Raw genomic sequence first — 10445 nt, forward strand, 5'->3', positions numbered from 1 at the left:
CCTCCTCCCCATCCCTGCCCCCACCCCACAGGTTGTCGCCGTTTCTCAGGAGCATCCCCGTCTGGCCCCATGATGACAGTGGCCCAGGTCATCTGTGAGTGTCAGACGTAGCATAGGCAGAGCCCTGCAACCAGATAAGTGCCCAGCTCAGGGCCCATTCCCTAGAACCTTCTTCCAGCCTTCCCTCTGGGCCCTAGGACTGCTCCCTCAGCGGGTAACTGGGGAGATGTGGTGTTGGCCCTCTGCCCTCCTCTGCCCTCATGCCCTCACCTAGAGGGGTTTAGGAGTGTGGGATGAAGATGGGCCCAAGATAGGGCCTCCCATGAGTTCTCCCTTCTCTGCCCAAGCAGAATGGCATCCACACGCTCAGAGATCTCTCTAGGGTACTTGCTGTGGCTGTTACACTGCCCCTCCCTCCTTCCCACTCACGATCCTCTGCCCTCACTGCCTCCACCAGGTTCTCAGCTCCCTTGCTTCCATGGCTCCAGCACCATCCGCAACCTCAAGGAGAGGTTCCACATGAGCATGACTGAGGAGCAACTCCAGCTGCTGGTGGAGCAGATGGTGGATGGCAGCATGCGGTCTATCACCACCAAACTCTATGATGGCTTCCAGTACCTCACCAATGGCATCATGTGACACCCTCTTTCTCAGGCCCCAGAATGTCGGGGCATTCGGGGGACCTTCCCTGGGAGAAATTCCAAACCAGGAAACTCCACCCACCCATCCATTCCCTCAAGGGAAATGGAAGGCAAGAAATACAAAGGATCATGTGGTGACAGTAGAGCTTGCCAGGGGGTGGGAGAACCAGCTGTGGGGTCCAGACTTGCTGGGGCTTCTGCCTCCAGTGGTGTCAGTATTATCACCTGACAGACTCCAGGACTCACTGCCCTCCAGAGAACAGAGGTGATCAATCTGAGGACACTAGGCCTTTATTCTCCTCGCCAGGGTCCAAGGTTCTTTCTATAGGCCATCTTCTTAATCTCTTCCGGGTCCCAGGAAGAGGGAGGGTGGGGGAAGAGTGGGTTCTTGGTACTTAGGACTTGATCCTGTGGTTTGCCTTTGGCCATGCTGCTGCCTGACTGCTCCCTCCCAGGGACTGACTCCTACCCCAAGATCCCCTTGGTGGGTGGGCTCCGGCATAGGGTCCCACACAGGGTCGCGTACCCGCCGGGGTTCCCGTCACAGAGGCCAGGAAGGGTTATCACAGTCCCTCCAATACAAGGGTGTTGGCCTAGCAGCGGGGAATTCCTTGCCCTTATCCCTTCCCCACATCCAGGGAAATAGCTCTCAATTTTTTATTTTTAATTTTTGTTCGAAATAAAGTCCTTAGTTAGCCATCTGTATCATTTCTGAGTTGTACTTTCGCGGGGAGTGGGAGTGAGTGAACAGATGCCTCCGTGTCCAGCATACCAGTCACCCCACAGAACAAGGCGGAGGAAGACTGCCCTTTCCCTGCCAGTCTGGGTCAGTACCACCTTTCCAGAGAAAGGCCTCCCCACTTGTGACTCAGACCCTCCACCAAATCCACTATCCAAATCACATAAGAGAGCCTGAATGGGGATTAAACCACAAGCAGTTTTAATGGTCTGGTTTTCTCCCTCCCGTTGCCCCCACTGTTAGTATTACTACAAGAATAAAGGATTCCTGAGAACCTGTCCCCTCCTCTCCCTGGGTCCTCCTTGACAGGGCTCTTCCCTACCACCCCCCCTGGATTTCTGGGGTGGGGGAGACAAGTGAAAGGCACTGTAGGGGTGGGGGGCTTGAGTGCCAGGGAGTCTAAGGGGCGGTGCCAGAGCAGAGCCAGGCCTGAAGTCTGCCTGCACGGGGTTGTGGAGTGTGTCCTGACTGCCCCAGCACTGGTCCTTCCCTGGACGGTCTAGCAGGCCTAACAAAGTCCTGTCCTCCCACCCCCAGTCCCACACAGGGTCTGCAGCAGGAGCGTAATTAGTGTTGGGCTATGAAAGGAGGAATGGAGGGCCCGCTCTACTAGGACCCAAGGGCCAAACCCAAAGTGGGGACTGCAAGTAACTATAATGCTCAAGTTTGTTGTCTCTGGGGGTTAGAGGGAAGAGGAACTGAACAAATGTGAATTATAGCAAACTCCCCAGCCTGCAGACTAGGCAGCAGCAGTGACCCAGGCTCCCAGGGAAGAGGGATGGGGGCAGTCAGTCCAGGTCTGGGGCCTAGTTGTCCCCACTGCCCCCTTGCCGAGCCCTGATGAACGCCATGCCGTGTGTGCGGAAATGGGTCTTGAGGTTGAGAGGGCTGTCACAGCTCTTGCCACAGACCTTACAGGTCAGCGGGCCTCCAGAAGCAGGCAAGGGTGAATCTCCAACCTCTGCATCAGACCTCGATGGAGGGGCCTCTTCCTCCCCATCACCCAGGCCCAGGGCACTGGCACTACCCACACCCCGTTTCTTCTTGTGGCTGATGAAGCGATGCCGGCTCAGGGAGCCAGGGGAGGCAAAACATAAGCCACAGTCAAGGCACTGCTGGGTCCCGCCATCCACCCTCAACCCCACCATGAGGCTCTGCTCCACTGAGCCACCGCTCCGGTAGCGAAGGGGGCCTCCCGACCCAGGTCCACCCCTGGGGGATTTGGCTGGAGGCGTTGTGCTGTCGGGCTCCTCACTGCAAGAATCAGAGGACTGGCGACGTTTCCGTCCTGGCCCCTGGAGAAGATAGTGACGCAAGACTGGGCCTCCCCATCACCCTCGGCGACCCTGGCACCCCCAACCTGACTTCCAGAGCCCAGAGTCTGTAACTCTGCAAGTTCCCACTCTCACAGCCCTGACACAGGGTCTCTGCCTACCTGGGCTCTGGCACCAGGGCCCCGGACCACGATACTCCCCCGGCCAGGAGACTGGTCCCCGAGAGGCAAGCCATGCCGGACCTGGACGTGTTTCTCCAGGATCAGGCGGCTGCTGAAGGTGCGTTTTCCCTCTGTGCAATACCTGGAGGGGGAGAGGGGGCAGGGTAGGCACCAAGGCCAAAGACCAAGGCCAGTGGCTCAAGAGGAGGGGGACTACCAGAGCAGAGGGAGGCCTCCACCTTCAGCCCACTCAGACAAGAAACAGGTGGGAAAGTACTTTTGGGGGGCTGGGGGTAGGGAATGAGGAGGTCCCCTGCTAGACAGAAAGAGGAAGACATAAGAGGAAAAGGGTTACCTGCATGGGTAAACTCGCTTGATACCCTCATGATTGACTCTGACGTGGCGTCTCAGGCTGGGGGCGGAACAGAAGGATCGCTCACACAGGCGACAAGGGAACTTTTTCACTGACTAGGAGAACAGGGGGTGGGGAACCTCAGAGCCAGGCTCCAGGACCTAGCCCCACTGCCACACAGAACAATCCCTAGGCTGCCCCTCCAGCCCACCTGGCTCACCTTGCCATGCTCCTTCTTCATGTGAGCCACATACTCATCACGCTCCGGGAACCAGGAGTGACAAAGGCCACAGGTCCAGCCTCCAGGGCCCCCACCCCCACCCTTTGTGCCTTTGTTTCCTAAGTCCCTGCGAGGCCGTTTGGTTGGACGAGGGGGCTCTGGGGAGCTGGGTAGTTCCTCCTCTTCTGAGGTTGAAGACGATTCCTCCGTAGGGGGAGCTGCTCCTCCTCGAGACACAGCCAACTCCTCAGGCTCAGCCTTGGGGGTCGTAAGGGCATCCGCAGCCCCTTTCCCAGCAGCCTCCTCTCCCAAGCGACCAGACTGATGGGTGTTCTGTGAGAGACAGACAAGCGGGATGGCTGCTGTGGGGAAGGGCCTGGCTTTGCCAGAGTCCTCGTTCCTCCCGTCCCTAAAGGTTACATGGCACCTGCACCAGGTCAACACAGCTAAGCAACCCCCTCCAGCCCGATTCCTATACCTTGAGATGGTCCAGCATGGTCCTTTTTTGGGCAAAAAGCAGAGGACAAGACGGGCACTTGAAGACACTGACACGCTGGGGCAGCAAGTGCTGGTCGAAGTGTGAGGAGAGGAGGGGCTTGTGAGTGAAGACCGTGTCACACATGGCGCACTTGTAGATCATCCTGTGCAGGCGGAGAGGTCAGTGCAGACACCCTGCCCCATCAGGGCCCGACCCCCTCTGGCCCGCCCCCTTACCCATCCCCATCCCCGGTCTCACTTGGCCTGCTGCGTGAGGAAGCTGGGATGCTGGGTGTAGAGGTGAGCGTGGGCGCTGGGTGCAGACTTGAAGGCCATGGGGCAGATGGGGCACTTGTGGAAAACCTCGCAGTGCGACGTCTGGATGTGCGACTTGATGGAGTTCACACCCCCAAACACCACTGCACAGCTGGGGCATCTTTAGAGAGGACATGCCAGACACTGTGGTGAGGCGGACCATCTCCATTCCCTCCCCCACCCCACACTCCTCCGTGGACCTCAAGGAGTTAATTGGCGGTGGAGCCTGAGCAAGGCAGAGACCCAATCCCTTAGGGAGGTCTGTCAAGGCGGAGCTGGAGCTCTAGAGGGCCCTGCTCACTGTTTGTCAGCACACCAGGGCCACAGGACTGAGCAAGAAAGATGGGGCTCCTGAGAGGGCATCTAAAAGGTTACTGCTAGGAACCATGAAACCAGCAAAAGCATGGGCGACTGCGGAGGTACGATGGGGAGGTGTGAGGCACCTGTATCCTACACGGCGAGAAAAATGCAGGCAGGCCTCCCGGAGATGGGTCTGAAAATTGGCTTGCAGGAAGTTGCCCCCACACTCAGGGCAGACATGGGGAGGTCGATTCTTATGCATGCGCTGGTGGGCACTGAAGCTGCAGCGATTGGGGAGCATCATGGGACAGGTTGGGCACACCTGTCAAGGGGGTTCAAACAAAGTCAGTCAGAAGAGTGGCCTGTCCCCCATTACTTCTAACCAAGCCCCTCACACCTTCCAAGGTCCTCTCCCCTGGCTGTCCCCTTCCCAGGGAAGGAAGGTGAAAGGCAACTCACGTTGCTGGTGGCCCCAGGAGCGGGAGGCCCAAGCTGCTGGAAGTGGGCAGCCATGCCAGCCTTGTCCCGGCACTGTTCCTTGCACTCCAGGCAGCGAAAGCATGTGTAAGCAGAGGTGGCAGGGGCAGCAGGCGGCTCGGTTGAGAGCGGCAGCAAAGGGGCCTCAGCAGCAACTGTAGAAATGGCGGAGGTGGTGATGGCCCCGTCACCCTTGCCCAAGGCAGGCAAGGCTGGTGGTCCGAGGGCAGATGGGACAGCCAGCAGGGGCATGATGTCTGGCTGCCCCACCATCTGGTCAAGAGCTACAGGCCTCATGACCAGGTGCGAGCACTGCATGACAAGCCCCTTGTCCTTGTGCTCCCTGGCATGCAGTAGCAGGCTGCACTTGTTGAAGAAGACCAGGCGGCGGGCACAGTGGTTGCAGGTGACCTCAATGCGCATGCTCCGGCGGTCATAGTGCCTCGCCAGGCTCTTTTCCAATGAAAAGGCATCCCCACACTCGAGGCAGCGGTAGCCTGTTGGAGGTAGGGCCAGCCCGGCCTCAGCAGGTGGACTCAGGTTTGGCCGGTAGGCAGGCAGCAGGTTCTTGCTGTTGAGAATCTTGTTGAAGGCCTCCACCAGGCTGGACTGGGTCCGTGAGATCACTGTGCCGCCGCCTGCTCCTGGCACAGTGGCTGCCTTGGAAGGCTGCACCATCACCACCGAGGCACCGTTCACCTTCTGTCCTCCTGTTCCCAGCCCTGCCCGCCCCTCAGCCTTGGGCAGAGCTTGGGGCACCAGACCTAGCACATTCTTAGCCATCGTCTTAGGGCTGGTGGCAGTGCCCCCAGGTAGAACCACAGCTTTGCGGGCCACGCTGGCCGCCATCAGCATGGCAGTACTTGCATTCTGGATGGTGGCCACAGGCAGCACAGTACCCTTTAGCCTCGTGCCGTCACCCAATTGGACGCTCACCACCTTTGGACCCTCAGGAGTCGGAGCTGCAGGGGACAGCTTTAGGAAGTTGGCCTCAGCCAGGAAGGTCCCCTCGGCCAAGGGGGTAGGGGGATCAGGGTCTGAGGGGACCCGGGTTACAGTCCTTGTGATATTCCCACAGGATGTTTTAATGGTCTTGATCCGCACCTTGAGGGGCCTAGAAGAGCTGGAGGAGGCAGGGGAGTCATTGCTGTCCTCATCGGCAGCCTCGGCTCCACTAGAAGGACTCTGGGGACTTCCTGGAGAACACTTGTCCACTGGCCCCTGATCCTCCTCTTCTTCCTTTAGGGGCTGACAGCTGGGTACTTTTGGGGAGGTGAGAGGGCTCTGATGCCCTGGAGACTGTTTGAAGAAGGGCAACCCCACAACCTGGGGAGGCGAGGCGCTAGCAGGGATGCCCACAGCCTCAGGGCTGGAGCCTGAGCCGAGCTGGGCTATGCTCTGAGGATGAAGGGGGCTGCAGCCGCCCTGCTTCAAGGCGCCCAGAGGTGTGGGAGAAGCCGGCGGCAGCAGAGCTGGGCCATTCTCCCGGGCCAGCTCAAAGGGAGAAGGGAAAGGAGGTGGGGTCATGGCCCCTTCCCGAGGTGGGGAGGGTGCAGACGGAGGCAGGGGATCAGGGTGCTCCCCTGGCTCCGGCTCAAAATGAGCAAAGAGGTCCAAAGGAGCTTTGCCTTCCATGGATTTTTCTTTCCACGTACTCCCACTGGGAGGAGTTGGAGAGTGGGGGTTTCCTGGAAGGGATGGCTCAGGGCCCCCAAAACCATTCTGCATCAGACGTGGTCCCACAGGCCCTTCCTTAGTTGTACCCCCAGCCCGGACCCCTTCCCCTCCTGAACTTCCAACCAGGGACTCAGACTGCTCAGGACACACAGTGTTCTTGACAATGACACTGACTGCTGAGATGTCCGCTGATGGCAGGCCATGGTCAGAGGCCTGGGCTGAAACCCCAGGGCCATCCCTCACAGCTGCTGCTGTTGCTTCTCCAGATTCACCCCCTACACTGGGTTCTGGCCTCCCTGAGCCTCCTGGCCCCTCATTTTCTTCTGGCCCAGAGTGGATGGCTTCATTTGCATCAATGTCAGGGATGTCAAAGGCAGCAAGGAGGTCATCAAAATCAGGGGTCTTCATGTCTCCCATGGCGGCAGGTCCCAGACCTAACGAAAACAGGAAGAAGAGGGAAAAACTTAGCTCTCTAGAAGCAGAAACCCCGTACCTCCGCCCTCAGGGTCTCCGTATTTATCTCCCCTCAGAACCCACGCACATTCTCACTTGGGCACACCTTCATCACAGCGCAAATCCTAGAGTTGGTGGAGGCATTTGTCTGCCAAACCCTAAAACAGGAGTAAAGGTGGTGTGCACATTCAACAGAAGATAACAAGACACAAAGAAAGCAGAGGAAAAGAGACTTGTCAGAAATACGCATACAAGATAAGGGTACTAGAGACGGAGGGAGTTCAGTGTGTATCTGGTACCCTCCTATGTTCAGCCCAGAATCAATTAATCAATACTACCATTAAGGAGGAGGATGGACACGACGCTCTAGGTTTTAAAAGCTCATTCAAGGCAGCATGGAACCCATTCATATTCTTCATGGATCTTCTGAGTGTCCACACAGATCCGAAAAAACCATGTGTACAAAGGTTCCATGGCTTAAGCCAAGACACTAGGAATGATTCAAGGTCCAGTTTTATCAATGGCTTGCTGAATAAGCAAGTTACTCCATTCCCTTACTTCTGTCATTTGAACAAAAAAGGGGGCAATTAATCCATGTATCATAGGGTTATTCTGAGCACGATATGAAATTGTAAGCATGACAGAACCCAGACTACAATTAATTATTACAGCCAGACCAAACATGGCCATGTCAGGTCATGTAGGGACTGGGAAGGAGTAAGCACTGGAAATCTAGGGCTGTCAGGGGTCACTGTAAGGTCAAGTCTGGGACACTTGGGATCTTCACTGGCACCTGGAAATCCAGTTTGGTTAAGAGAGAGAAGTGGACTCAGGGAAAAGGACCAAGAAAGCAAGACAGAATAAGCCATACGAACAGAAAGAGACAAAGAAAAGACACAGGGAAAAACCCCAAGGAGCCTGGTCACAAGGGCCCCAGACTAGGCCTCTCCTGTCATAAACACCTGGTGCTCCCTCATCTACCCTCCCCAGAGTGCCTCCTGCTCTCCCCTGGCTTGCCCCTCCTACATCCCCATCTTGCTCTCTCAGGGCTAAAACTCCAGGGTGCAAGCTTATCCAGCACAGCTGCCACAATGGGGAAAAGCCAGGCCCCCCTCTCTCCTATCGTTTCTGCTCTGAGTTCCTCACCCCAGGTTGTCCCCTAACCCTACCTCACACTCCCCACCCTTTTAACTTTCCTTTGGCAAAAGTAGCCCAGGAAGTCTCGCCCAACCCCAACCCTGCCCAGTACAAAAAGAAAAAAATCCCACAAAACTTGTGTGTCATTAAAACAACAAGAAGGGCAGTCTAGAGCTTGTGGGGCACCAACATCTGTTCCCTTACCAGCTTTCCCCACGAGTGTATCTACAACTAGGAAGAAGCAACTGAGGAAGTCTCTGCCCATACACATTCCCTGCCCAGGTTGCAAGCCATTTCCCATGGCCAATTCTCTCACCCCTTTCCAGTCTTACACTGTAACTGGAGATAGTCCCAGCAGGTGGCAGCTGGCATGGCTGGGACCAAGGTGGGGGTAGGAGTACCAACTATACGAAGAAAGGGGAGTCCACTCCTCACCCACTCACCCCAATTCTGCAGGCTGTGGGTTTAAACAAAGCCCTTCTCCTCTTGCCTCTGCCCCTGATGGACTGCTAGGCCCTCCTCTGGCTCGCGCCTGACCTGGTGAGGCCTGAGCTGCATTTCACTCAGGGCTGGTGGAGCACAGATCAGTGGGAACTATGAGAAAACATCTGCAAACTCATCTCCCCCTCAGCAACTCTCCCTTGGGGTCCAAGTGACTTAGAGGTCATCCAATAGCCTGGAACACGCAGTAGAGCAAGCAGAGGAGCTCAAAGCCAAAGAGGCTTCCCCTACCTCCCTGCCCAGGCTTTTCTGCGGCTGCTGCGCCCTGTCTCTAGGGCTCCAGCTCCACCCCGCTCCCCCGTTCTTCCCCAAAAGCCAAAGGAAGGGGCTAAACAGGAAGAGGATGAACTGGCCCGGGGAGGGTGGGGGTTCCACTGCCCTTTCCCTGGCCCAGGGCCTGCTGCGCAGGAGGGCGAGGGGCTGGCGGCCGGGGGCGATTAGACTGCAGCCAAGCTGGGCAGCGGGCGGAATTAAGTCCCTGCCATCTGCCGAGGGCCGGCGGCGGGATCACGTCCGGGGTTGCGGGGAAGGGGCGGGGTGTACATAGGAGAAGCCAGAGGGGAAACTGAGGCTTGCGGCGCTTCTCTGGCTCACACCCGCGAGGGATAAGAAGGATGGGCCTCGGCCAGGCCAAGCTAAGCCCTCAGGGAGCTGCCGCGCAGCACCTCCGGGCCCAGGACCACTCGGGAGTGGGTTAGGCGTGTGGAAAGACAGCTTTGGGGACGGCACGGTATTTGCAAGACTCGCAGCTCTCCAGCCGGGGTCCGTCGCAACTACGACCTCCTCCCCTCGCCTCCCTGCGCGGCGCAGCCTCCTCCTCCCGCAGACTCCCGCGACTCCCTCGAGAGTGGGGAGTGAGCGGGAGGCGCGCGGCAGCCCGGGGCGCGAGCCTGAGTCCTGCCCGGGCCCGGACGCTCACCCGCGCCCAGTCGGGGTGCAGGCTCTGCTCCGGCCTGCCCAGGGCCCCCGCCCCCACCCTCGGACTCGGACACCATTTTAGGTCGCGACATCCCGCAGCCTCCAGCCCCTGGGCCGCGCTTCGGACGCCTTTTGGGCTGGGAGCGCCAGGACTTGGAGACCCCGACCCTCCTTCCACGTTTACCCGGCTAGGGGCTGTGCTTTCAACAGGCTGGGAGTTTCGCCCATCCGCCCCATGGAACGGTGGCGGTATCCGGGCCTTCCTAGAAGCCGCCCCAGGGGGGCGACGCGGAGAAGGGGATAGTTGACCAAGTGGGGGAGGGGCGGGGTATTTACCCGCCCCCCCGGGGGCGGGGCCAAGGGCGGGTATTTACCCCAGGCACGCTTACTTGTTTGGCTCCCAGTGCGGGCCGAGCCCCGGCGGTCTCGCCCCAGCTCCAGCCGCTGCCGACGCCGTCGCCGCCGCCGCCGCCACCGCCACCGCCGCCGCCCTCCCCGCCTCCGCCGCTACTTCCTGCTTCTCTCCCGTTCAGCCTCCCCCTTCCTCAGCTCCCTCCGCGTTCCCGGTCTGGGCTGCCCGCTTTCGTACTCGCCATTGGTCAATCTCCTCGTCGTTCAGTACTGCGCCCCTCCCAGCCCCGCGCTGGGTTGGCCTTAAGTACTGCCGCTCGGAACAAGGCCCGCACAGTCTTCCCAGCTTCATTGGGCAAAGAGCCTAGTCCTTCTGAAGATGCTTCTCACGATTGGTTATGCCGGGGCCCACCTGCCCCCCATCTGTGCACCTCAAAAGCAATTGGCAGCGG

General features: G+C 58.6%; 2 protein-coding genes across 6 annotated transcripts in view; one reads left to right on the forward strand and one right to left on the reverse strand.

Moving 5' to 3' along the window:
* The window catches only part of PI4KB (phosphatidylinositol 4-kinase beta), a 26162-nt gene extending 24829 nt beyond the window's left edge, over positions 1 to 1333 (forward strand). For all 3 annotated transcript variants that reach the window (XM_054563215.1, XM_054563218.1, XM_054563217.1), the window contains one exon: positions 458 to 1333. In XM_054563215.1, the coding sequence (XP_054419190.1) occupies positions 458 to 639 (182 nt within the window). In that variant the 3' untranslated portion in view covers positions 640 to 1333. The remainder of the gene's footprint in view (positions 1 to 457) is intronic.
* The window catches only part of ZNF687 (zinc finger protein 687), a 14580-nt gene extending 4478 nt beyond the window's left edge, over positions 1 to 10102 (reverse strand). The window contains exons 1-9 of one of the 3 annotated variants that reach the window (XM_054563212.1): positions 10032 to 10102; positions 4939 to 7067; positions 4623 to 4801; positions 4124 to 4300; positions 3866 to 4028; positions 3388 to 3720; positions 3171 to 3283; positions 2816 to 2957; positions 1277 to 2675 (exon numbers count right to left, since the gene is read on the reverse strand). In XM_054563212.1, coding sequence (XP_054419187.1) covers positions 2187 to 2675; positions 2816 to 2957; positions 3171 to 3283; positions 3388 to 3720; positions 3866 to 4028; positions 4124 to 4300; positions 4623 to 4801; positions 4939 to 7050 — 3708 coding nt within the window. In that variant the 5' untranslated portion in view covers positions 7051 to 7067; positions 10032 to 10102 and the 3' untranslated portion in view covers positions 1277 to 2186. Of the gene's footprint in view, positions 1 to 1276; positions 2676 to 2815; positions 2958 to 3170; positions 3284 to 3387; positions 3721 to 3865; positions 4029 to 4123; positions 4301 to 4622; positions 4802 to 4938; positions 7068 to 9826; positions 9922 to 10031 lie in introns of those variants that run through there. The other 2 variants (XM_054563213.1, XM_054563214.1) reach the window with 2 other exon arrangements.
* Between the last annotated feature and the right edge of the window lie 343 nt (positions 10103 to 10445).

Source organism: Pteronotus mesoamericanus, unplaced genomic scaffold (assembly GCF_021234165.1).
Source record: "Pteronotus mesoamericanus isolate MK-2021 breed Mesoamerican mustached bat unplaced genomic scaffold, CSHL_Meso_final scaffold_705, whole genome shotgun sequence".
Taxonomy (NCBI): Eukaryota; Metazoa; Chordata; class Mammalia; order Chiroptera; family Mormoopidae; genus Pteronotus; species Pteronotus mesoamericanus.